General features: G+C 37.7%; 5 protein-coding genes across 5 annotated transcripts; 4 read left to right on the forward strand and 1 right to left on the reverse strand.

Annotated features, from left to right (window-relative positions):
* Nucleotides 1–1073: 1073 nt before the first annotated feature.
* Nucleotides 1074–2086, forward strand: LOC135084535 (spherulin-2A-like). Its single transcript, XM_063979304.1, has one exon. The coding sequence runs from the start codon at nt 1190–1192 to the stop codon at nt 2066–2068; it is 879 nt and encodes a 292-aa protein (XP_063835374.1). The 5' UTR covers nt 1074–1189; the 3' UTR covers nt 2069–2086.
* Nucleotides 2087–4208: 2122 nt separating this feature from the next.
* On the forward strand, nt 4209–9888 carry LOC135084499 (pro-resilin-like). The gene is made up of 7 exons (XM_063979279.1): nt 4209–5202; nt 5399–5436; nt 5527–5582; nt 5709–6797; nt 7056–7200; nt 8310–8444; nt 8978–9888. The coding sequence occupies exons 2-7, from the start codon at nt 5431–5433 to the stop codon at nt 9110–9112; spliced, it is 1566 nt and encodes a 521-aa protein (XP_063835349.1). The 5' UTR covers nt 4209–5202; nt 5399–5430; the 3' UTR covers nt 9113–9888.
* A 4197-nt stretch (nt 9889–14085) lies between these two features.
* On the forward strand, nt 14086–18368 carry LOC135084578 (pro-resilin-like). The gene is made up of 6 exons (XM_063979348.1): nt 14086–14116; nt 14504–14565; nt 15363–15509; nt 16189–16306; nt 17382–17516; nt 17898–18368. Exons 1-6 carry the CDS (start codon nt 14111–14113, stop codon nt 18159–18161), a joined length of 732 nt encoding a protein of 243 aa, XP_063835418.1. The 5' UTR covers nt 14086–14110; the 3' UTR covers nt 18162–18368.
* Nucleotides 18369–19726: 1358 nt separating this feature from the next.
* LOC135084538 (uncharacterized) lies at nt 19727–22893 on the forward strand. The gene is made up of 8 exons (XM_063979307.1): nt 19727–19817; nt 20137–20253; nt 20829–21015; nt 21471–21802; nt 21984–22036; nt 22126–22225; nt 22483–22553; nt 22727–22893. The coding sequence occupies exons 1-8, from the start codon at nt 19812–19814 to the stop codon at nt 22743–22745; spliced, it is 885 nt and encodes a 294-aa protein (XP_063835377.1). The 5' UTR covers nt 19727–19811; the 3' UTR covers nt 22746–22893.
* Nucleotides 22894–23022: 129 nt separating this feature from the next.
* LOC135084596 (uncharacterized) lies at nt 23023–27807 on the reverse strand. The gene is made up of 3 exons (XM_063979369.1): nt 27749–27807; nt 24689–24944; nt 23023–23420 (listed from the first exon to the last, which is right to left on the reverse strand). The coding sequence occupies exons 1-3, from the start codon at nt 27787–27789 to the stop codon at nt 23358–23360; spliced, it is 360 nt and encodes a 119-aa protein (XP_063835439.1). The 5' UTR covers nt 27790–27807; the 3' UTR covers nt 23023–23357.
* Between the last annotated feature and the right edge of the window lie 173 nt (nt 27808–27980).

Below are 27980 nucleotides of genomic sequence, written 5' to 3' on the forward strand. Positions count from 1 at the left end.
AGTTTGTTGTCCTGTCCAGTGAATTGAATAACAGCTTCATGTTTATTCGATGCTACAGTAATATTTAGTTTAATTTTACCATCACACAGCATTGGCACGAGAGTTAACAGCAATTTTAACAACATTTTTGACTTTCCGTCTTTAATTTTAAATACTGTATTAGTGGAATAACACGTTATTAATCTGTTAGACGAGTTATTTCAGACTGGTGATGATAATTTGTTTCCACTAAGTACTTAGTTATTAATAATTAAAATCGTATTTCAATAAGAGATAACAAACAGCCCATTGACGAATGCGAAGTAAGTAGTAGTAATAATAATAGCTTGTTTATGTAATGACGTTATAAAATAAAATTGTATTTCCTAATAATATTATTCCACAAAATCATATTATTGTCGTCCAAAGTTGGACAAAAAAGATTTGTAGATAGCTATTGCTGAAAATCAATTAATCAAACTCAGAGTTACTTATTTGGAGACTATTTTGTTGGAATACTAGCTAGGTAAATTACTGTGGGTTAAGAAAGAGCATCATGACCCTCTTTATTTTACCTTGACTTCCTACCCTGGCCAGATGGGTTGGGGATCAGGAGTTTCGGGAGGCTTGAAGTTCCCAGATAATTTTATTAAGCAACAGAAACCGCGGGAAAAAGTTGTCAATCTACTGTAAATAAACATTAATATTGACCTTATCCCATCTTATCAAGGAAGCGACAGGTCAAGACCTCGACGCGATATAAGATTAACAATATAAATAAAATACCGCGGTTTTGTTCGCAAAGTAAAATGGTTCAACGTCGATGGAAAAATCATCTTAAAATAGGTAGTACGTAATATGAATCGAATTTCAAAATTAAGTTGAAAATCAAGTACTACCTATGATAGATATGACAGATGAAGTAGCTATGTAATCAAAGTTGCAGACGGTCAAACAGAAACGTATAATATTATTCACCTATTAATGATATTTCATTCACTTGATAAACTTACAGACAATGCTATTTTTGCAAATAAAGATAAAATTACTTTGGACACCAAAAGTTCTCAGAATCTTTTTAATAATAACGCACTTTGGGCATTACAATTCCCCGAGTTATACTGAATTTAAGATTATAGCAGTATATTTAAATTTCAAACTTTGTAAATGAAGGAGATATAATAAAGCGTTTGCGGGAAGAACTACTAAAATGAGGTTAGCTCAGTGTGTTTTGCTATTCATCTGTTTAAAAGTAATTAATGCAAAAATAAACATAGATGTTACAACGACCGCTGACAATGATGTAACAGTAAAATATTCTGGAGTGAATACTAATGTGATTACACAAAATGAGATCAATATATTCAGGGTAAATACAATGAATTTGAATAAGGCGCTGAAGAAATATTACGGTGAGAAAACAAGCAATGCGTATTTAAAAAGTCCGACGCCATGGGGGGATTTGTACAAGAAGTACCACTGGGAACAAGTGAAAAATGTGTTGTCCATAAAATCGGCAAGATTGAAGAGCATCAACATGAAGCCAGTGGTTGTCATGTCGCAGAACTTCGACAACTACTCAAACAAAACGATAAAAGTGAATACAGGTTTGAGTCAGACAGTTGAAAACACCTTTTCGACCAGCTGGTCGAAGACCACCGAATTCACAGTCAGCCAAGAGTTAGAATACGATGTGAACGTGATTTTTGCCAAAATCACTGGAACGACCGCGTTTTCGTTTACGACTGCATGGGGAAAGGATGTGGAGAAGTCTGAAACTATCACAATTGGAACAACTACTAATATGGAGACGGAATTGGCGCCAGGACAAGGGTGCACCGCGGTTTTGTCTGCGAACAGGGGGTATTTGGAAGTTGAGGTGGTGTATTCTGCATTTTTGAGGGGAAATGTGGCTGTGAACTTCAAGAATGGATATAAGGGTCACCATTTCTGGGGTCCACAAATCAGCAAGGTCATGGAGGCTGGTGGCTTGAGGAATGAGATCACGACGGTAGAGACGATCAAGGTTGGAGTGTACGTGGACTCGTCTTTGAAAGTATATGACAAGGCTAGTGGGAAACCTCTTTGAATTATACATCAGAGTCTCTATGGATGTTTTATTTTTTGTGATGCTTTGTTTTTATTTGTACCACTTTTCCCCAATTACTTAATAGACAAATTAATGTGTCGGGTTTTTCGGCTAAAACATCCAAACAATTTGTACCTATCTATCTACCTATGCTACTATGTAATTAAAAGAGAGTGTGACCATTTTTTCCCACCCAAGTGCACAAGGAAGATTGACACTTTTTATGGCTAGTTGTGTGCACCTACATGAAAAACATTTTGACATTGACATGCCCTAAAGTGTGTCGATACCTGTGCTGATATGGGAAAATTGCATTACAGCAATTTATTTGGTTTGCAGTGTCAACGAAGTAGCATTTTTGGAATAGTAAAAAAAAGCCTACCTTAATTCAAATGAATCTAAATTCTAAAAGCATAAGATCCTCTTCCAATCAATTGTCCCAAAGAACTAGATCATTTCTTAGGTCAAGGCAAATGAAGCCTTAATAGCACTAATCAATTCACCATCGAATAAAGACCCGCACACACTTAGTGGCGTTACGCAACAATAGATCTTGATACGCTGGTCTATTAGAGATAATGACATTGCTAAGATTTGAGACAACCTGCCAAGTACCATGTATGTAATATTGTGTACATTAGGGATGTTATGGATAAGTAGTTTCGGTTATGGATACGGTTACGGATATAGGATTAATATTATACCGGTTTCGGTTACGGTTACGGATATTTTTTTATTTCGGATATCCGAAAGTTTTGGTTACGGTTACGAATATCAGCTGTGCTTTAGAATGCAATTTGCAATAGTTGTCCAACACGGTTCATTCATGGCCGCACACTTTACATCGAATAAAAAGTAAAAAAAATGGATACTTACTAGATGGCATTATCAAGGTAAATCAGGCTGTTATGCCTTTACATAATTATGATGTTAGACAAAAAACTTTTTAAACTGCATACATCCGAAACTATCCGAAACTTTTGAATACGGTTTCGGATATTTCTTTATTTCGGATATCCGAAAGTTTCGGTTACGGTTACGGATATCCATAACATCTCTGGTGTACATCTTATGGGTTAATTAAGTTGTGACTATGTGAGCAGGCTCTACCAAATAGAATGGTTTAAACGGAGGTTAGGCAACTAGGTAGTCTTTGGGTTTGCGAATGCTGAGTCTAGCTGGGTAGTTTTGTTATTTAGGTCTTTACAATTCTTCGTCGTCGACGTCGACCGACAAGGTGGACCGACCTCATAAAGGTAGCAGGAAGGTGCTGGTGATGATGATGATGATGTTGATGACACCTCTTCAGTCTACTTATTATCAGTCCTCCAGGTACTGGACTTGGGTTAGCCCGTATTCAAAAACGATGCTTGCTTATGTGAAGCAGCAAATCGAACGCACAGCGTTGCATAGAGCTCGTATGTCACCCTGTGCGTTCAGGAGCACTGTGAGACCTGATAGTAATGTTTGTGAATACGGGTGTTATTCTCCTGTTAATGAATCGAAAATTAGTTATTATTACTTAACTAAACTGTATTTGGTATGGATGGATGCACACGCTCCATCTTCAATACAATCACACAATATGCTAAGCAAACCTCGTCTTTAATTACTAAGCCATAAAATCTAATCAGTTATCAAACTTCTATTGACAAGTGTATCGGCATTTAAAAAGTTCATAGGATTTTAAACCTTAATGACTCTAGAATAGGGATAAAAGTCATGTATGTGTTTTTGGTAGAGCTTTCGTTCTTTCGTCTTAATTTGGGAGAGCTTTTGTATGGAACTGTCAAATTGTTTTCTGCCCTTGCCCTTAATTTGTGATCTTTTTGGTAAACCGTGAAGGACAATACACAAATCAGTCCGTAATTTATTGTGGTTTAGAAAAGATATTTTGACTCTCTTGCCATTGTCCTGGGTTCGAATCCTGGGTGGAAATACTCATTATGTACACTTTGCTGAATATAGGCCTCCCCCAATGACTTCCACATCGCACGATTGGTAGCAGCCTGCATCCAATGCCTTCCTGCTACCTTTATCAGGTCGTCGATGGCTGTGTTTGAAATGATGATGATGATGATGATGTACCTATATTATGGTGGAACAAAAACTAGCTTAAGCTAGCAGCTTCGCTTGCGTTAAACTTTCCCACTACCCTCGTTTCATATCCTTTTAAGGTGAAAATTTTAAGCAGATTTTCGGTAAAGCGTAAAGTGAACTACCGATCCGATACTTGCGATAGATTATCTCCACGCACAGTTACTTTATTGGATGCAGGTTGCCCTATACATGATCTGACACTTCTTTAAAATAAAATTAATGTAATTTACTTTGGTTTCTTTCACACACGACAAAATGGAGTGGCGGATTTACAGATTAGGCGCCCGGGGGGGTGTTGTTGGATCTTATTTGACTGGCCTGGCGAACATTGATTATATTCGTATCCGAAATACGTACCTACTTACTTTGTGTATGTAAAAAATAATTATGAACTAAAATTAAATCTGCCACCCCTTAAAATTTGCCGCCCTAGGCTTCAGCCTACTCAGCCTGGTAAATCTGCCACTGGTCACTTCAAAAAAATGCAGATAAATGATAATAATATAGCTCACCCAACCCAACACCAATACCAGCAATATTATTATACCCTATCTTCGGCTCTCTGTATCCAGATTTTGCCTGAAACCAATTTTTAAAACAATGATTACTGTCAATACGCTATTTAAAAGATAACGAGTAACATAAGATGTTATTTAGATATTCAAATACCATCACTTCGATCTAGATTTCACAAAGCCCATCCTCTAACCACAGCCGATAAGTTCCAAGGACCCGCAATTGTCATCTCAAATCACTCGAAACTATAACAAAGCTTGATTCTTTCATGTAAGTGCCGGCGCACGCGCATTGAGCCTATCAAACTATAATAAACCAATACAACTACGAAACAGAAACATAGAACTTAAGAGTATAGAGATAGGGGTGCTTTTCGAAGTTCAAGAAGAAGAGGAGCAGCAAAGATAAGTTGGTTGAAAGAAGACATTGTCAAGAGTTTGTTAGTATAAATAGGTGAGAGGATTCGGTCAGTATCATTCAATGTTTGTGGATCGAACTTGCATCTACAACAGCTAAGGGTAGGTTGAAATTGTTTGTTTTGATTGATAAGTATATTAAGCTGGTGAAAAAGCTCATCAAGCTCATAAAAAGAAAATAAAGTAAGCTTTTAAGGCTAAGTTCGCTGAAAACTGAAATTTTATGACTGAGAAAGGAAAATTTTTATATTGTTTTTATTACATAAAAAAACTTAGTAATTCTCATTTATTATTGCAGATTATCCAATTGATCTCTTATTCAACAACAATATGAAGGTAAAGCTACAACAATGTAATACAATAATTAAAATTTATTATTTGTGTTACTAAAGTAAAAATACTAATCTGTCTTTTTTCACTTTTCAGGTTTTCATACCTCTACTTTGCTTACTATCCATCTCATTTGCCGAACCTCCTGTAGGGTAAGTATCAGCATTGTCTATATTATTGTATGGAGTAACAGTTTTAGTAATTAGTAAACTACTAATCAACATGTAACAAGTAACGATCTGATCTTACCTTACTTACCTATTTACTTCTTATTACAGCGACGGCTATGCAGCAGCCCGATCAGGCCACGGGAGTCACGACCACCACGACCACGATCACGACCACCACGACGTCGAGGTCCAACGGTCCCTGTCCCAGGAGTACGGAGCCCCGGCCGCTAGAAGCTTTGGATCTCGCAACGCATTGTCCCAGGAATACGGCCCCCCTTCGGCCAGGTCTGGCCTCTCACAGGAGTACGGAGTCCCTGGTCTCCGTAGCGCTCCATCAGACACCTACGGAGCACCGTCTGCGCGTGGACTGAGTCAAGAATACGGCGCTCCTTCAGCAAGAATTTCCCAAGAATACGGACCACCCTCCGCCCGATCTGGACTTAACCAGGATTACGCGTCTGCCAGGAACAGCCTGTCCCAAGAATACGGAGCACCTAACGCTAGAGCAGGACTATCGCAGGAATATGGCGTCCCAAGTGCCAGATCAGGATTGTCCCAAGAATATGGTGTGCCTAATGCTAAGTCAGCACTGTCCCAAGATTATTCTGCTCCCAGTGCCAGATCTGGCCTGTCTCAGGAATATGGTGCTCCAGGATTGAGATCTTCAGATTCTTACGCGTCTGCTAGGTCTCCTTCGTCCACTTATGGAGCTCCTGACTTTCGCTCCGCTCCATCTGCTGAATACGGAGCCCCATCCGAAAGAAGCTTCGGGTTCAAGTCTTCCCAAAAATCCAGCCCCAGCTTTCGCAGCCCTCAGTTCAACCCCAACTCCATCTCCCAACAATACGGAGCCCCTGCTCGTAGCGCCTCGTCTCAGGGTTATAGTTCTGCTGCTAAGTCTTCCTTTGGATCTCGTAGCGTCTCCCAATCCTATGGCGCCCCCAGGAGCAGCCCTTCCCAATCCTACGGAGCTCCTGCCCGTTCCCTTTCCTCTCAATATGGCGCCCCTGCAAGGAGTTCTGACTCGTATTCTCAGGGATTTAGGTCTGTTTCCCAGACTTATGGTGTGCCCAGCCAGCGAGGATTGTCCGACACCTATGGCGCTCCTGAGGCGAGGGGCATTTCTCAGGAGTATGGCGCTCCCTCGGCCCGAGCTAACTTGAAGACTAGTGCTTTTGCTTCACCTTTCTCGGCCAGGTAAGTTTTTGAAGTATTATTCATCATCATTTCAGCCATAGGATGACCACTGCTTCCCCAATGATTTCCATGTTGATCGATTGGTAGCGTCCTGTGTCCAGCGCCTTCCTGCTACACTTATGACTCCCTAAAAGGTCTAATACAAATTATTGAGGTGTAGACAGTAACCACAACAACCGGTTTTCTTTAAAACTATGCCATTTCAACTTTGGTAATCCAAAGTTGAATTAGATAATTCTAAAACCCAATCTTTTTCAGGTCGTCTCCATCCTCCACGTACGGTGCACCATCAGCTCGCGACGCCATGCCCTCGGACCAGTACGGAGTGCCGGAACAGTACAACGCGCTCTCCAGCCAGGGTTACGACTACGCCAGGGATGCTCTGGATGAGCTGCTGAACCAGGTATTTGAAATTTGAAACACCTTAAAGAAAAATATAAGGCCTAACATGTAGATTGTAGCTGCAGTATAAGTTGGATTTTACCAAGATAGAGATCATGTTCCTTCCTCTCCTTCCTAAGACTAAACAGAATATAATTTGAAGCCTGCAGATGATTGAAGGTGGAAAATAATAATAGCATGAATAATAACGCAGATTCAAGATAAGAGGAATTGGATAAAATTGTTGATGTAGGTACTTACTTGTAATAAAGTAATGTCAAGAATTCAGCTAATACTTAAATGAAAAGGAGCTTCGAAAGAAAAAAGGGTTCGTGGCCGAGTCCCCCAGTGTTCAACGCACCCGTGGTCGACGCCCCCGATTTAAATTAATTTAATATCATATTTTTTTCGGCTTTTGCACTAAGTACAGTCAACGAAAATTAATGAAAAAACAATGATTTTGAATGTTTACTGTTGTTATACTAAAAAGTAAAAGATGTGTTAATTCCAATTAATTGTTTTTTATGTTATTATTACAAAAATTAAAATGCTGTATTTATTTTTTTTGTTATAAATATTTAAAACTTTTATAATTTAAAATTTTATTTGTAGTTAGTTAAATGTAGAGAGAGTAGAGTTATTTTAAATACTGATTATTTAATTGTTATTATCCTAACTAAAGACTTTAATTATTTTGGTTAGGTTAGGTCAGGTACTGGATACCTTTAGGTAATCAAAACTTTGATTTTGAAATTGTAGTTAACTGCATACAAAATAAAACTTTTGAAGGTAAATTAATCATTTATTTATACGATCAGTATAAATATTTATTCATTTATAAACATTTTTGTGCCTGACTGTACATTTGATTAAAAATTGCTTCTAATCAAATTTCGGGTGACGGGTGCGTCGAACACTGAGGGACTCTGCCACGGACCCAGAAAAAAGTCTTGCCCTTTTTCATGAATTACAATTTGAACTACTAAATAATCGGTAGGTAAATACCTATGCTGATTCAGTTTAGTAGTACCAAAGGGATGCTATAGGCACAGAATAAGTAATAGTACCATGCTATAGGTAAGTATGTTTTTCATCTCTTTTAAACTGCTAATCAATACGTGTTTGTACCAGGAGCCAGCCAACTACGACTTCGCTTACAAAGTCAACGACTACCTCTCTGGCAGCGACTTCGGCCACACTGAGACCAGGCAGGAAAACCGTGCTGAGGGCTCCTACTTCGTGGTTCTACCTGATGGCACTAAACAGGTATGTCTAAACTTCGAATTTGGATAGGAACTTGTGTTTAAAAACACTTCACTTAGCTCTATAAGCTTTATCGGATGAGATTTTTAGTTGCCTTGGAATCGACACGTCTAGTTAAGTCAAGGGATCTCAAAGAGTATTGAGTATTGAGCTCAAAAAGTAGCAAAGAACATTAAGGGAACAGTTGGTCTCTCAATTTTTCTGAAGCATCCAATAGAGATGTTTGACTTTATGACAGCATAATAATGTTATGGGTACACCTTTTTGATTGGAGGCTCTGTCTACCACACAAGGGACCACACGATATTCGACCTAGAGTTCTTCGAATGTAGAGTCTATTTACCGCACACTGTATTAAACCTAATTTTTTTTAATTAAAATTCTATCTACCGCGTGTGATATTCGGCCTACACCTATTTGAATGAAGAATGCCTAGATCACACACAATTTTCAACCTAAATGTCTATGAATGAAGACTCTATTACCATGTTTTTTAATCGCACAAAATTCATACTAGAATCTGCCTTTATTTCCAGGTGGTGGAATACGAGGCAGACGAACGTGGCTTCAAGCCCAGGATCTCAGTGGAGCCTGCTGACGCTTCAGCGCGCTCTGGTGGCTACGATGAGAACGCTGCTGACCTAGCTCGGTCTGGAGATGGACCTTATTAAAACAGACATAAGGGTCCTTTTAAACGAGCAATCATACCCAACAAACGCGACAATGTTTCAGCCATTTCTTCAAGTTTTTTGGTCAAAAAAGTCTTTTTTTTTTTGTAGAAATCTAGAAGCAATGTTGTTGCGAACCTCACGCAATATTGTTGTTGAATTAAAACAATATTGATGCTACATTGAGGCAATATTGCTTCCAAATTAATGAATATTGTGTTGGAAGTATAATAACGAAAAAATAATGTCTCGTTATAAAGGCGACAACCTTATAGAGAGAAAAAGCTTTCGTATCACAAACTTTTTGAAGCGTATTGATTTAACGGGAACAGGAAAATATAGAGAAATGGTTATATTAAGTAAACAGGTCAATCTGTTTACAAATCCTATTTTTATACAACTTATACGTTACGAATTCTTTGAAGATTATTAATTTTCTTTTTCATTCTATAGAAATTAGACAATTTTCAAATTGATATTGTTTAAAAACGAAATTGTAATTTTTTAACATGGCTTCATTGACTCTAGAATAAAAATTATAAAGCTTTAATAACTTTACGAACGAACGCAATTTACGAATATTAAAATTATCTTTTTAGATGATTTATTTATGAAACGACGAATTGACTACGAAACGAATAACGAATATGATTACGAATTATGGATCGATGACGAACGAAATACTCATTATTTATTGTTTTTAGCAAATGAAAAATGTAAAAAAAATATACCTCATAGCTTGTAAGTCGCTTGTGAGATAGAATAATTTAGTGCAAATATACAATGTGATGTTTTAAATATTTAATTTCTTTTAATATCTATCCATCCTTCCCTTCCCAAAAACTCTTTAGTCACATCGATAGGTCTTGCTACTAAAATGTTGTCACATAACTTGAAAGTGTGTTACAACATGATTAAAGACAAAACTTTAAGCTTGCGTTGCACACTTGCACCATCTTACTTGAACTTTAACAAACGTCAAAAATCTGTCAAACTCCATACAAAAAGCACCGGTTATAGTTAAAGTTACGGTCAAAGTTAGGTGGTGCAACTCATGGCAGTTTTTAGATCCACCTCTTGATCATATATTCTACTTCTTACAGTTAAGTTGAAATAACAATTGTAATGGAAACCACCATAATTAACACAAAAAACGCACATGGCATGGCATAATTATTAATTTACAACAATATGTGAATACAGTATTTTTAAATTTTTTATCGTTGATCACGCATTTGTAGTTATTAATTTGGTAGTTCTATAATATATTTTCAAGAAAACATGATTTTGCCCTTGTTGACTCTAGCAAACCCTTCTTGAAGAATTTTCCTCGGAAAATTAAACTGAATTGGAGTTTTTAGCTTGAGCGTGCTCTTCTTTTAATTAAGCAAGTATGAACTTAAAAGGCTATAAAAATAGGCTTAAGTAGAAAATGAAAAAACGCTGAAAAAGCTAAAAATCTTTAAAAACCAAGGATATACCAACCCATCTGGCCAGCGCGTGGGGAGTGCTCTCTCCTTGGTGAATTAGATGTTGATTCCTCCAGAAACGAAATGACAATAATGATGATGATTATCTATACTAATATTATAAAGCTGAAGAGTTTGTTTGTTTGTTTGTTTGTTTGTTTGTTTGTTTGGTTGAACGCGCTAATCTCAGGAACTACTGGACCGATTTGAAAAATTCTTTTTGTGTTGGATAGCCCGTTAGTTCCTGAAGGCTTTAGGCTATATATCATCACGCTAAGACCAATAGGAGCGGAGCACCAATGAAGAATGTTTCAAATCAGTGTTTTTTTTCCTTTTGAGAGCTGACGCTGCGTAAACGGTTAAAGTTTCGCAAAAATCATGTATCACAGGATTGTTCCCCTTTAAAAGTTCTAAAAAAACGTCCGCGATAGTATATGTCTATCTTTTAAGGTTGGCTCATAGTAACCCTTTTTATGCAAAAAGAAATCTGTTTTATATTAATGCATTATTTGCGGAGGTTTTTTCATAAACATGATATTAATCCTTATCCAAATAAATAAGTTATTCATCACAAGTATTTAATTTTAAACATACTTGGCCTTTACACCATTCAATTTCAATAAATATCTTAGGAGATATCGCAGTTTTAAAATATCATCGCAGCAAAATAATGATCAAGTACTGCGCGCGCCACTGATGGATCAATGCACAGCCTAAACCGCTGATCGTAGAGACCTGAAACTTGGACGGTGTGTTCTTTGTAAGACGTAAGCATCTGATAAGAAAGGATTTTCCAAAATTCTACCCCTAAGGAGGTAAAAAGGGGAGGGCAAAGTTTGTATGGGATAACGAGATTCCTTCGTTCAATCTACTTCAAATTTCGCATAAGCATTCTATAACAGAATTAATGGAAGACGTGTTTCGTATTTTAGTGAAATGCATCCCCTAACTATGTTAAAAAGGGGTAGAAAGTTATTTTAGTGGTGATTTGCTTCAAAGTTGATATTAATTACTCATTAGTGCATTTTTTTTACAATCATGTCATGTTAAAGACTATCATACTCTAGGGGCCTCCACTTAACCTCGGAGTGGGTGCCCGCTGCGTGCGCTCGCCTAACAATGCATAGTAATGCATGACGGTCAATTCATGCCGCGGGCACCTGCTTGCGCTGTATACATAAACTCATTTTCGCGCGAGAGTTTTTGCGGAGGCCCTTGAGGTAGTGGGAGTAGTCTTGAGGAAAAGCTCCTTCTCCCACGGCCAGTGGCATGCTAGAAACTTGCTGATTCTAGCACCCGTAGGAAAATAAAAAAAAAAGTTTACCAATAATACTGCGGTAGGTGTAGTTTTCGATTTCGTTGTAAAAAGATAATACCACCGATCAAAGGCCGAGCTGCATATTCATAAAATATAAGAAAATTTTATTTTCATGTTTATTTAACCTTTAAGATTTTTATTTTTATATTTTATAAGTATTCAAACATTTAGATAATAACGTTAAAAATCGTATGAGAACGTTTTCGACTTCTCCGCGGACGAAGTCGCGGGCAAAAGCTATTTGTAAAATAATTGGACTAAATTATTAAAAGTGCCTACCCAAAGTCATTATTCCACGCGGACGAAGTCGCGGGCACAGCTAGTTTAATCTATAAAATAATAATACGCTAGGATTCTCATGTAAAACGTAGGTCTTGAGTTCGATTTTCGGGTCATTTTAATTAAAATAATTTAAGATTTCATGGTTTTCCTTTCATTTGATTTATCAATGTTAGAGAGATTTCATCCTTAATTACATAAACTTAATCCACGATCGATGCAATAAAAATACAGGGTGTAATTTTTAACAGACTTAGCTGATTAAAATTTTTGGAAATCTTGGAATGCAGTTCTACTCGTATTTTTTTTTCAAAAATAATGGAATGTTTTCTCTGAGTTTTTTCTATCTTCTACAGTATTAAGAGTATTTTCCTTCCAGGTAGCATTACAAAATTCCACTCTGTACTGACTACAGGTACACGACCACCATCAAATCGTCGGTCCACCGAGTAGGGGGCCTGCACAGCGTCCTCTGACCATTCGAGAACTTTTCCCAGTACATACGATTGACGAAAAGATAATTAAATCATAAGCTGTTAGAAGAACACAGGGGCAGCAAGGTTCTGGAGTGCAGGCCACGTACCGGAAAACGCAGCGTGGGACGTCCACCCACAAGGTGGGACGACCTAATAATGGTAGCAGGAAGATCCTATGTTCAGCAGGAAGAGCCCATGTTCAGCAGGAAGAGTCTATGTTCTCTCTGAAATTATGATGATGATAATGATGCTGTTGATTGTATTAAGTAAATCATAGAGATGAAAACTCAGTGTTGCATTAGAAATTCACATTTCAATTTTCACACACACAAAGTAATCAAAATAATATGTGCTCATTATCCACTGCGGACTGCGGTATCAGTCAGTATTCAACGTTCGAATAATCTTTAGTAGGTAAGTACTACGCAAGCAATGTAAGTAAACTGTTCACATTATGACGTCGCTGCTGCTGTCATCATTGCCGTCACGAGCAATGTGTTCTGTTTTTGGGCATATTGCTGCGACACCGGCCCCGTCCCCTTGTCACAATATCTCCCTTTAGTTTCTGAGATCTGTGGATTAGTTAATTGGTTATTTCATTATGAAAACATACCCACTATCCTGTGTAGACAAAATTAGTAACTCAGTCGAGGTCAGAACTATACATACAACCTTCTCTCCCAAGACTTCCTCGGTAACGTCACGCCGCTCATTCATAAGCTCTAAGGTCTGTAGACGTCACACGACGCAAACGCATCCTTGAGAGAGATTTTGGTGGAACAGAGGTGGTGTGGAGACTCAGTCGAAATATATTTTTTCTAACAATTTAACAAAATATGTTCACGTCACGTCGTCCATTTTACATTATCATCAGTCTCTGAGAATTTCCAAAATTTTAAAAGGTAACTTCCTAATCTACTCGTTCGATCGTTTCAGCCAAATGAAGTCCACTGCTGGACAAAGGCCTCCCCCAAGGATTTCCAAAATGACCAGTCCTACGCCGCTCTCATCCAGGCCATTACCAAAGTCGAAACACGAAACTTTAATGATATCCACAATAATACAGTACAACATTATTATTCTGTCTGTACTGATACTAGAATAAAAAAAATACCGTCGTCAGATTTTTCTGAAACGACATGAGAAATTGAAAATCAGTCAATGAGTCAATTATATTACGAAATAAATCCTCATTAACTAAATGCTAAAATAAACTAGCAAAAGTTCAAAATTTCCAGAATGAAAACAAAGCTCCATCCGCGAACTGAAACACTTTTTTCTAGCTACAACAGCTCCATAGCAACCTCTGTCCTCGCCCAGCACCTTGAAAGCTCTTCTTTTGTGCTTAATGAGCGACAATTTTTCAACCCCTACCTCGGCTGACAACGTGGTATAAAAGATCCATGAATGGTGACACAGTATCACTCGAGTGTCAACATCTGTGTCATTTGAAAACGAAATGAAGGTATATCAGTTGTGTTGTTATCTAAAGTTTGATTAACAGTTATGTAATTAACATAGAGTTTGTTAAAACAAAGGGATTCTAAGCAGTGATTAATAATAGACGCAAAGTTTAGAAACCCACATGGCAGAAAAAACCTCGTTAAAAGAAAAAAACTATACCCAGTTATTTTTTAATTTAAACTGAAGCAAAGATTCAACCCTTACATTAGCTACTTTTCAATAGATTTAATAAATACATGGGGTATTAAAAAAATGGGTATAGTTTTTTCATGGATCGCATGTTTTCAACAAAAATCTTTTCGAGAGTAGGATTTTTAATATCTTTGAATTTGCAATCGATAAATCTTTGTAAATTATGTTTAATATAGGGTTACACTTATCGTTTCAGGTCCTTGTAGCAGCCTCGGTTCTTGTAGCCCTCGTGTTGGCTGAACCCCCGCCATCTAACAGGTATCTAAATATTCAGTACGAAACATAACTCTCTTTCTGCAAAGTCAGGTTATAATGTTTTAGTTTCCGGTCTCCACGAACCAAATCGGCCGTCAGTTCTGCGTACTATGTGCCCTGTCTATTGCCACTTCAGATTGCTAATCAGTCGAGCTGTGTCAGCGACTTTAGTTCGTTTACGGATCTCCTCATTTCCGATTCGATCTCGTCTAATATACACCGGACATAGCCCTCTTCATAGCACTTTTTAATTTTACCCATAGTCTTTTCTTTTTATAATTTAATTATCCCATATTCACAAACGATACCTACTTTATTACGTGAAGCAGAAAATTGAACGAACAGCGTTGAATAGAGCTCTGTGATTGCTCCCGCATGTCTAGAATATTAGCTCAATGTTGATATAGTCGATTTTATCCTGATGGAAACATGTAAGACAAAAATAAAATTTCCAATATTACAGACCTTCTAGAGCAGATGCCGCGAAAACTATACAAGATTAGAAAAACTTTACTATCTCACCTGTAGCAAATTGAATAAGCTTTTTTTTGGTTCATAGTAGTCATGTCACTAGGACGTATAGTTTCCGAGGATTAAGTGAAAAACCCAAAAGTGGTACCTTTTAACCCCCCTCTCCCCGCCGGCTCAAGGGCTAAGGGCGGGGACTTTTGCTATGTTAACCTCCTAACTAGTCTTAATAAAGTCCCGAAGTCAAAAATTGTGTTCCACAGATTTCCATCTATAATGCTTTATTGACTGGACTAGTCGTAGATTACCAAACTTCTAAATTCTTCTTACAGCTACCTGCCCCCTCCATCCAACGGCTACCCCCAAGGGCCTCAGAGCTCCGCCCCCCAGGTGGTGGCAGCTCGGGCTCTGGACCAGGGCCGAGGGTCGCTCGCTAGGGCTGCGCCCCATGGGGCTAGCGCTGCTGCTGCTTTTGGCAGGTAAGATAACGTCATAATATTAATACTTTTTTGTTATTTATTTCTCTAGGGATAGTACACAGTACAATATAAATCCAGATTACAATGTGTTTTAGTGAGATTTTATAGGCCAATTATATACTCCTATGAAGAAGCTCTAAGCTCTATTAGAACTTTAAAGAGCACCTTTACAAGTCAAACATTTTTGTTTTAAATCCTACCTGCTTTGGATTGGAACTTTGGAACGTAGCCGTCGCAAAAAAACTCGATCGATATGTTCCTACGTTTTTATAAATATTATAACATAGTCCTCGAAGAAAAGTCATCCTTTACCATCATCATCAGATCATTAAATCCACTAGAGAACAACCAACTCTAATATATCAGAGGCAAATGGAGGATTTGGTTTACACCTCAGGTAGCCTCATGATCGCATCCACGGAAATAATGGGGAGAATATTCTACTCTGCCAAAACCACACGACTTAGGTTGGGTTGCACCACCTAACTTTAACTGTAACAATAACGATAACCGGTGTATTTTGTATGGAGTTTGACAGATTTTTGACTTACGGTACCTTAAAGTAAAAGACACATTCTGGGCAAACTTGATTTTACTAGATCGAATCTGCCTTAAAACTGTGAAAAAGAATCAACCCATTCAAGACTATATTTCAACTCCACTATGATTGAAATTCCAGGAGCAGTCCTCTAGGCCACGCTGGTCATGGTGCCCAGGGAAGGTTCGCAGTCAACCCTGAGCAGGGCTACGATCGCAACGCCAGTCCTTTCGGTCGGAATGCTTTGGAAGAGTCTTCTGTAAGTATTTTTATCTTCTTTAGCTAGCTCAGTTAAGCCTATGCGCAGACTATCGATTTTTAGTTGGCCGATAGTTGGGTCGGGCTGTTGATCAGTATGGAGATGGAGATGTATGGAAGTGCGCACATTACACCGATTTGGTATCGGCCGATTCTTCATACAAAGAATCGGGCCCAACTATTGGCCAAGCAAAAGTCGGTGGTCTGCACCTGGGCTTAGTCTTTTTGTCTTTTAGCCTTCTTTTACTACGACCCATTTGGATCTTTAGTATTTTCATCTTGCTGTATAGTCTTTTCATCAGATTACCATTATTCAGAAACTGCGGAAAACTGTCATCGTGTGATGGATTTTCATTGTAGATTACATTTATTCATCAAAATTCATAATTTAATTTGCCATTTATTGTTGCATGAATTTTTCAAAATCTGTTCATGAATTAATCTACGACAGCGGTTCCCAAAGTTTTTAACGGGTGACCCCTTCAGTCAGACTAATGTAAAATAATTAATATAGGGTGACAGGGTTACTCGACCTATTCCTTAAAAGGGGTAATTTTAGAGATCATTAGCAACAAATAATTAATAAATAATAATAATAGTCTTGAAATCCTTGGGGGAGGCCTTTGTACAGCAGTGGACGTCTTTCGGCTAAAACGAACGAACGAACGTCTCTAGTATTATAGACTAACTTTAAGCTGTTCATGGCATTCTCTTACAGCGGTTCTCAATCTTCATAAAGGCTGGCCCCTATAATTTGTATAAGACAAAAGCCACTTGAAAATTGTATTTAAACAATTTTATTATTTATGAACATGTTTATTTATTTAGTACCCAACTGAAATATGATTGAGAACACCTAGACTTCCCAAGGACTATAATTAATTAATAGCTTGCATTAAGCAACAAGAATAATAAATTATTGTCACAAATTTCATTGCAATGAACCAAACATCAACCATTATAGCTTTTAAACTTCTAACGATCAACGCTTACTAACAGTACAGAATAAGTATAAGTACTGAAACTATTAACTTTGAAAACTGTACTTAACTAGTACTTATACACATTCTGTACAGGAACCAGCGAACTACAACTTTGGGTATATGGTGAATGATTACCAAGAGGGCACCGACTTTGGACACCATGAGGAGAGGCAAGAGGAGAGGGCGCAGGGAGAATACCATGTTGTGTTGCCTGATGGAAGGAAACAGGTAGGGTTTATTCGGTAACAAACTATAAAATTTTACTGTCCTGTCACGCTATATCATTGATCAAATCATTCATTTAATAAGCAATTTCAAAACTGTGATGAGGTTTTTTAGATACTTACTAGTCTTACTACCATAGTTTCGCAGGTAGCTCAAACGATGAATCTTCCAGCTACTTGGCCCACTTTTACCTTGGTTCACGGGCCAAGTCACTAGATGGAATTTTTAAATATTCTTTCTTCGGGCAAAAAACATGTAACTAATCATATCAAATCAGTGGGGTAAATACTGTAAATAGAACATAAATATTACTACCTAACTATTGTACCTGGATAGAAAGATATCAAAAACAGTGATTGACAATTACGTACCAAATCTTTCCAGACCGTGAGCTACGAAGCTGACGAACGCGGCTTCAAGCCACACATCTCCTACGAAGATTCCGAATCTGACCTGACCCGCTCCGCTGGATATGACTCCAACGCCAACAACCTACGCTCTGCCAACCACGATTCCGGCAGTCAAGGCTACCCCAACGGCGGTCACCATGGCAACAGCTTCTCGAACGGCGGGAGTCACCATGGCAACGGCTTTGCAAATGGCGGACGCCACCATGACAGCAAAAATGGCGCGCGTTCTGGCTACTGACTCAGATTCGAAGTTATTTTAATCATTTGCTTTGTATTATTTACTGCTTAGTATAAAATTATAGATATTTATTCTATGGGAAGCACAAGCAAGTACAAATTTAGTTGTAAGTTGCAAGAATAAGCGAGAAAATGCAAAAATATTCTAATGATTATTGTAAACGTTAGTGATAAGTATTTTATAGAATTAAATGTGATTATTTCAAAACTTCACGTTTTCATTCAATTTCATGTCAAATATTCTTGTAAAAACACCGCAATTTTAACGCAAATTTTCATAGAAATGTTTTATTCTCAAAAGGATTCGTTGCGAAAAGGATTTGTTTGAATAGCAATGATCAGGCATCTTCAATAGATAGTATTAAGAACAACATCCGACACTATGTTTGCTTATGTGGTCTCTATTCCAGAACTTGTATTTTCCCTTTTGTATGTCCTACGATAGATATAGCTGGACCACTGCTTAAGCTTTAAATGATATGACACCTTTAAATAGTGAGTAAATATAGGTATAATACCTATACGAACATATTATTTAAAAACATCAGATATCAATTTGTACTCAAATACCAATCCAGCGTAAAATTGACAAATATTTATTTAAACACTAATCAAGCAGACCTTGGAAACTCAATATAGGGTAGAATCTTATGACGTCACTTCCGGTACTCACTGACGTCATAGCATGTCAGTTAATGCAAATAATCAAATTATGATCAATCTAAGCAGACTCAAAATTGGGAATGATTTAAAAATCTGTAAATAACAAATCCTTGGAGCATTCACAGTTTCTTCTGGTGATAGGTATTTAGTTTGGTATTTTTTATTATAACACTAAGATATTTTTGACACTAATGCAGGGCCATCTTTAACCTACTGGCACTTAAGGATCAAGGGGGGCCTTATCATCGGGAAAAAGGTCTTTTGAGTAGACAGCCCCTTCGGTCGCGGGGCCCTGGGCACGTGCCCAAAGTGCCCAGTGGGAAAGAGGGGCCTGCAGTAATGGTCTTATAAGAACTTGATTTTTCACTAGAAAAAAGTGAGTGTACTTCTTGTTGTAACTAAACAAAATCTACTTAACTTTACCTTTGCTTACAGGGTGATAAAAGTTTACGAGAAAATTCTCTACGGGAATATTCCCACCTCTCGTACCCACCGCTGTAATACTAACTCCTGTGTAGCCAGGATCTACAGCTTGACCGCTAATAAACCAACCAGTGAAGGTCAAGTTTGTCCCGGGGGAAAGTTAAACTGTCATTGGACCCGCAACGAAATTAATCAGAAGAACATAGGAGTTCGAAGATGCTCTAAGTAGAGTTTGATCGACACATTTTTACTTTGCAATACAGTGTCGTGCGTGATATATATTTATTTTAAAAAATGACACACATTCATTGTGTCCCATTAGAAATTAATTAAAGTAATTGGATTCTACCAAGACAAATCTGGCTTCAACCTTGGCTTTCAGTGCACACAATCGAATTTTCGCATTAATTGCACAGTCGATCTAATATTAATTATTAACCAAACATTTGTCTAATACAGGCCTTGGTTTACTTAACTCATTTTTTTCGGACATGGATCATATAAATTGGTTCGGATCTTCGAGAGTTCATCATTCGAGTCGTATTCCCAAAGATCTCAACTCAACATGAAGGTAATAACGTCAAGTAATTTAAAAACCTATTATTTTCCTTCTAATAATTACTATTAATGTTAATAATTTTCTAATTCATTTGTAAAAATCTTAAAATTATAACATCAAAAAGAATGCTTTGTTTTTGTATTTTGAAGTGTTATGAAAGATTTTCCAATTCCTCTTATCTTTTTATGCGTTATTCTTTAACAAACTATAGCAGCATAAATACTAAATTCACTTTAGTTATAGTTCTAGCGCTTCTCAGTCAGTGCCTGAGGTACTATGGAAGCGGCACGGGAGGTGTGTCATTGAAATAACTTTTGTTTCCAATTGACAGGTCCTCGTAGCAGCTGTCCTAGCCCTTGGTTCGGTGTCTGCGCTAGGCTCAGGCCCATACCTGCCCAGTGGGTGGAGGCCCGATGGACCAGCTTTCTACCTGCCTTCACAGCCAAGGGTAAGCCCTTCAAATACCAGTGAATTGAGACATAATTGAAATCAATTGCTGCCGTGGTCTCATGCCACCGCTTAGGGTTCAACGAGTTAAATTTTATCATTTTCTGCTCGGTCAAAAAGTTACATATTGAGGGCTTGTGATCAAACCAAAAGCTAGCTACTACCACCACCTAAGTCTGTAACAATGTTAAAAAAATCAACCATGGTTGCCAACCATTATAAAAGTAGCAGAAACGCACTGGACGCGCAGGCCGCTACCAATCGATCAACATTCATTGGGGGAGGCCTATGTTCAGCAGTGGACGTCGTATGGCTGAAATGATGATGATGATGAACCATGATTGTATTGTATTGTAAGACTTCGAACTTTTAACTTTCCCCTGGGCGGGACAAACTTGACCTTCACTGGTTGGGTTTTTATTGGCGGTCAAGCTGTAGATCCTGGCTACACAGGAGTTGCAGTGGTGGTAAAGAGAGGTGGGAATAGTCCCGTGAACCATGACTGTAAAGCTCACCTCCATCTTTGGTCTGACCATCACCTCTAAAGTAATGATAATAATTTACCTATCTTGACAGCAAACGGTCGTAGCTCTAAAAGATGTGGCCCTTCAGGGCTCTGAAGGCTCAGGATCTGACTTCCTGAGAGAATATGGTCCTCCACAAGTACAAAGTCTTCCTGACGTCGCCACGGAACAGTCCTTCGTGGTGCTGGAAGCCAAGTTTGGTGAGGAAGAAGGGGTCAGTGTTGAAGCAGCCACTGAAGGTATGATATTGTGTTTTTGTTACTATTTTTGCAATACGATGATTAATTTGGTAAAAGTAATCTCATTAATATTTTAATTTACCTTCTAATAGTAAATCTAATCTAGTTACTTACTCGTATGGGACAAATAAATAATTGTGAATGTGATTGTCACCATCCCCTTATGTGATTATCTAAAATTTTCAAGGTCGTGGGTTCAATTCCCGCCTTAGGCAGTTCGATTTTTTCAAGTTATTTATAATTTTCAAATTAGTTTGAGATGCGACTCTAAACGCTAAAAATTTAATAACTATGTAAAATTTTCATGTTATAAATGATGTACAGATCTCGTAGGGAATAAAAAAACTTAAACATTGAAGGCCCCTTATTAAGATCTTAATTATTAAAATATTCCTACCGATGTTGACTGTTAGATAAAACAATTGCATAATATAACTAACTATTTATTCCTACAGTAAGCGAACTGAGGTCTTCACTGGTTGAAGAATCAGCAACCACTGAGTCCATCGAATCTGTTGAGGAAGTGACACAAGCCGAAGTAATTGAAGGCAGATCTCTGAACCTTGAAGTTGAAGCAGTAGCTGAAAAAGCCGAAGTAACCCAAGAAGTAGCTACTCTAGCAACGGCTGTGGAACAAGAAGTGAATGCGAAGTCAGAAGCTTCTGTAGAAGAAGTGAGTGCTAAAATTGAGACTGACGTCGCTGAGGAAGTTAAGGCTGTCGAAGAAGGAGTGAAGAACATCGCTGAAGCTATAGTTGGGTTGGAGAAGGAGGTGGTTGCTAAGCAGGTAAGAAAAAAGAAGAGAAATAAACATTGTTTCAAACGTTTTACTAGAAGTATCTATAAAAGTTTGCTTCATTTGTTTTACGAAATGTTAATAACTGCAATAGGTACATACTAATCAGTAGTACTACCTATGCGATAAAGTTGAGTATAATTTTATAAAATGGTGATTATTTTTGTTACAGGTGCAAATCTCTCAAGACCTAACTGCATTCAAATCAGTCGAGCAAAGTTCGGGGTAAGAATAAGAATATCAATAATATTTATATTGCTAGCTATACCTTTTGCATTATTTTGTATGCTTAGTCATTAAATATTGTTGCACAGAGCTGTGGTGCAAGTCCCAGAAGGATTCCTCGAGTATGGACCCCCTGGCTTCAAGGAATACGGACCCCCTAAGCAAGACGCTCTTCTAAGGAATGTAGAGGTAAGACTCACTTACCTACATAATTAGTTTGAATCCATTATTAACTAGCTTTCTAAGTAGTTTACCCGGCGAACTTTGTACCACCCATGTTGGTTCATCAGAAATCATGTAGGGTTCTAAATCTAATGGTGAAAGAAATTAATTTATCAATAATTTCGGAGCCTATGTAGATGGAAGATTTTGGAATCTAAAAAGTTTTGAAAAGTAAGTTTATGTAAAGTTTTACGTAAAGTTTCACTAACAGTTTGACTTTTTAGGCCACAACATCTGAGGAAGAAAAGGTTGAAAACAACGAGACCAGAAGAAGGCGTTTTTCTCCTAAATTCAGGTGATACATTTTCAAATAAATAAGTCAAAAAGTTAAATTACTTTTCCAAAGGATGACAAATTAATAATGTACAATTCTATACACTTGTGTATCGCAGTGACCAGAATACAAACAAACAATTATTTTAATTATTATGTATGAGAGATCATTCTAATACAGATTATTTTTTACAGATCCACCAAGAAACACTGAAAAAAAAGAAAATGCGACAGATTGATGGCTCCAAACGAAAAATGCTTTGTATAATGTAATGCAGTTAAACCAGTATTATTTAATTATTATAATCACTATAGCGAGTAAACAATGTGATAAATAATGTTAATAAAGATCGTGAATGTAATGCAAATTGCACTTAATATTTATAAATTATTTCCCTAAAAAAACAACCTTAATTAAACAAAATCAACGTTCACAAAACAAAAACAACACAAGACTGCGGAGAGTTGGGGAACGAAAATAAAATAAAACATATTTTTAGCAACATATTTATTATCAGTTATATTTCAATACATAAACAGTTTACCTATTTATACTTAATAAGTAGTACATAATAATCATCTGATTATTTACATTAGGTAAATGTATAAAATTTTAATAAATAATCACTAAGCAAGCATTAAGTTACATTAACACTTATAAATTGCAATAAAATTCATAATCCATAAATTATGTACGTATTCGTTTAATTCAGAGGGAGCGTTCCACGAAAAATGGTAGTTCAAAGTTCCCAAAGTGGGCGCTTCCCTTGAAAGTTTGAGCATCTTTGGTCTGTTTCTTTGGTATTATCTTGATAAAGGTGACGTCCTATTTTTCGTAGTCCAAAATGTCTATTATCTTCAATAAATCCCGTCTAGATAGGCCGTTTTCCTGAAACAAGAGCTTAAATGAAATCCATAGTGTAGGTACACTAAGGCCCGCCGTACACGGACAACTCGAGCAGTTAGTCAGTGATCAACATACACGAAGCGCTCTTGCAGTCAAGAGTCAACAGCTTGAAGCTGCCAGTGATAACTGCTCGAGCAGTTGGTATTAACTGCTCAACAAATCACAAGAGCGCGCGCCGTGGAATGAAGAAAGTGGGCGGAGGTAACAGCGCGAGAGCTGTCGACAGCTCGAGCAGTCAGTGTATGGCTGGCGACTGCTTGACCGCACGATGAAAATTCACCGTGCTATCGACCGCCCGAATCAGTTGCAACTGCTCGAGCGGTTCGTGTATGTGAGTCCATAGAACTTTGCAGTTTACTGTGCAGTCGCAGCTTGAAGCTGTCGACCCTGACTGCTTCAAGCGGTCCGTGTATTGCCGGCCTAACTATCGCAGAAGATTAGAAAATTAATGTTAGAATGATTGCAGCTCCAGTAGGTATGTATGTTATGTATAGGCAGTATAGGTAATACTAAGCCTACATAAATACCTGCAAATACCCAAATAGTAAAAAAATATGTAAGTAATGCTTTTTTTTATTACGATTTTTTTAAATTAATCCCTTTGTGAATTAGAACCTGTAACATCCCGTTTGCAGCGTCCTGTAAAAAAACCGATCCGCTGGAATTTGTAACAGCTGGAATTGCAAACATAATATAATGTGTGTAGTATGTCCAACAAGGTGGACCGACGACCTCACAAAGGTAGCAGGAAGGCGCTGGATGCAGGTCGCTACCAACCGGCCTTTGTGGAAATATTTGGGGGAGGCCTATGTTCAGCAGTGGACGTCCTATGGCTGAAATGATGATGATGATGAATGTGTTCACATGATAGACCAGTTTTGCGGGATTCTGAATTACTGGATTGCCGTGGGAATAGGGTTGCTAGGTCCAAAAACACAAAAGCCAGACTCTGTGCTTCATTTGGCCGGACATTTTACCCTAAAAGCCGGACATGTTACAGGGGGTGGGGTGCAATTAGTGTCATAGCTCACGAGTGAGTTCTATCATCAACGGTTGCCTAACACCCTGATGCGTGCGCTTGATATTATTCTGTAGCTCGACTTTCGCCTGGCGCAGCAGCCACATAAAAAGCCTAACAAAAGCCGGACAGGCAGGACAAGCCAATATTTGGCCGGACAAGACCGTAAAAAGCCAAACATGTCCGGCTAAAGCCGGACACCTGGTAACCCTACGTGGGAATGGGCCCTTACCACAGTTTTCCTGTCCCACTGTTTTTTGTTCTTGCGTTTTTGCATTTTGCAGTCGTCATCGTCGTCAGCAGTCGGGTCGCATTCGGGAATCCTCGTCACGTTCGGCACGTGCGTAGCAACTACCATTCCCGGGTCAGAAGGGTGTGCCATTATATTGACGTTGCCTTCCAGCTGGCGTTTCAGAATGTTCCTGATGATGTCCAGGTACGGATTGGCTTTTGGTTCGTAGCGCACGTAATAGGCAGAGGCGTGAAATCTGTAAAGGAACAAATCAAATCATTTATTCAGTACTTAAATAAGCACAGAACATAGAGACCTCTTTCTATGTTCTGTGGTACTAGGCCCTTTCCAGAGCCCGATTCTGCGATAGAAGCTTCTCGATTCTGCGATACGATCGGTCGTTCAACAGCGTACGTCAGCTGTTTTGACCAATCGTATCGCAGAATCAGAAGCGCGTCTAGATTGGAGACGTTAAAAATTACCGTAATCGGGGCTCAGGGCGCTTGCACACGTCCCTAATACAGCTTCTTGCCCTACCACCACTTCGGGACAACTAGGGGCTGGTGACGAACACGACAACAAGAAGAAACAAGAAAAGAAGAGATAATTCAGTCATGCTGTGAATGTCAATGCTGAGAAGATTGGTAGGTATTTGGGTACCCATGTCCAAGGTCGGACTAGGTCGGGAAGGGCCCGGAGACCGATCTATTACATCAAGCTTTTACATAATAAGGTCCACCCTTGCCCCAAGCAGGTGGCACATTGTTGTCATCCGCTAGAAGCCCTCACAAAGTCACAAGCTAGGGAATGCCTTTCCAACGCCACTAATCACAAAACTGAATTGAGTATTGTAATTCGACATATAACCCTTTTATACCCCGCAAATCGAGATCCAATAGAAATCAATTGTTACACGGGCTACGGTCCTATGCGAACGCTATTTACTTAAAAGAGTCGGACCCTGTGTAAGTAGGTAGGTATTACCATCAGCCTACGCTAAATGCAATTTTGCAACTGTTTTTTTCATTAGGGCCCTCGCCCACGGACTTTCATCGACAGCATCGCTAACGTAAGTGCGCCTATTAACGACCCCCCAAAATTTGTATTCTATTACCGCCCTATTTTTCTTTCTTTCATAAAATACATAATAAAAGGTTCCAGAAAACATGTTACCTAAAAAATATCTAGATATGTTTATTGACTATCAAAACGATTAAAGTTTGTGTTCGTAAATAACCAGTAAACGGAGTTATTTGACATTAAATGGGACGCGCTCGCAACAGACGCACTTTTCATACTGACGCGCTCCCAGCTACTTAAGGTGCACCTTGTTATTAATTAGCGATTTTAACACATTTAAAATGAGTATACCAACATGTTTTTGCATAACAATATTAATTCGTACTTTAGTTTCCTTAATAAACCCTCAGTATAGCCCTCTCGCTGTATTTTTGTGGCTTAAATACAATTTTAAATAAGGGCGGTAATAGAAACACTTTTCATAATTTGGTTCCTAATAACGACCCATGGCGTTGTTAGAATTTTGATAAAAAAAATTATTTTAGTATTTATATTTTTAACTACGCATTTAACCTCCATTTTGTTGTCTTGATCGATTCATAAGAATATTTCACATAATTAAATCAATTAACGCCATACGTTAATTGTCATAGGTTTGGCATAAAACTGCAATGAACATTAAAGAATATCTCTAATAATGTATGACAATAGATTTTATAAAAACCTGTTAAATTCTAATTAGTACCTATTTAATATAAAATAAAACCTAATAAAAATGATACTTCACTGATCACGTCTTCATTAAAGTAGATATTTTAGCTGGTTACTGTTTTTTTTTACGGTCGCTAATAGAATAAAGTAATGTTCATACTTAATTCTATTACCGCCTCATAACTATAACGCCACCTGCGAAGACTTATAAGCCTGTATTTTGTATATAACTAACATTTATGACATGACACCAAACCAATCATGCGTTATCACAACTACTATGTAACTTTTTAAGATATTTTGAATAATAAAAAAATATTTAAAATAGTTATACAGACCGTGTCCATTGTCCATAGTTTAAATTAAAATACACAATTACACACAAGTAAAATCAAAAACATAAGTCAAAAAGTAATTGAAAATTATAGTCAAATTAAAAATAAAAATAAAATATTAAATTAATATTTAATTTTATTAAAACTCAAATATAGTTTAAATAATGACCCCCACTACTCACTAGAACACCGGGTACTGCGTAATCAAGTATAATAGAGGAATTTATTATTCTACTATTTTTGCTTGATTTATTTATTTATTTTCGAGAAGCGTGTCTTTTCTCTTTTAATAATAATAAAAAAAAATTGACTTGAAAAAAAAAACAAATTTAACTAAAACTAAAAGCAAAACAAATTTAACGTCAAAAAATCAAGTGGTTCCCGAGCCTCTGAGCGGGAATCGAACCCGTGCCTCTTGGAATATACCCAATTGAAGAGCAATATTCTGAGCGGTCGGTAATAGAAACAGAAAAAACGTTAATAGAAACACACCTCGTCTATAGGTCGGTAATAGAAACAACTGCTTTTTCAGATTAAATTGCTATTTATTAATTATTGTGTGATTGAATACTAATTTTTACTACTTGAATTCAAAGATTACTTCATCATTGTTATAAATAAATTAAAGTGTCTTTTCTATCACCACGTCTTATATCTAATTTTCTAAAGTTTATCCGAAATGAGCTTAAACTGGCGGTAATAGGCGCATTTACGTTACCACAGATAATATAATACTAGTCGCTACTAACGCGCGTTAGTCGCATTTGCAACGCACTACAGAAGTGATGCCAACGCGCTACTAACGCGCTACAGCAGCGACTGCATCGCTACAAAAAGTGGAAAAGTCGCCGGTGGGCGAGGGCCCTGAACATTTTATAGTCACCAGTAATAACTTTATGGCTATGTAAAACACTACATTACACACATTACTACCTTTACTACACCGCATGTAGACCTCGTAAATTACGTCCAAGTAAAAATAAACAATACTTACATAATAAATGCGAGGCACAAAAATGATTTAATGGCACTCATCTTGTGTCTTTTAGGTGGTTTCCCTTAAAGTGTGCCGACTGAGACTTCATCCCCCATTTTATAGGCGGGCGACTTATAAAAATGTTAATTTTATTCATTAGCGCAAATTACTGTTTGTAAATAAGTACGTAAATCATCTCATCAATAGTCCATAATTTCATAAGAAAGTCCATTTTCGTTAGCTTCCAACT

The sequence above is a fragment of the Ostrinia nubilalis genome, chromosome 26 (assembly GCF_963855985.1).
Source record: "Ostrinia nubilalis chromosome 26, ilOstNubi1.1, whole genome shotgun sequence".
NCBI classification, from domain to species: domain Eukaryota; kingdom Metazoa; phylum Arthropoda; class Insecta; order Lepidoptera; family Crambidae; genus Ostrinia; species Ostrinia nubilalis.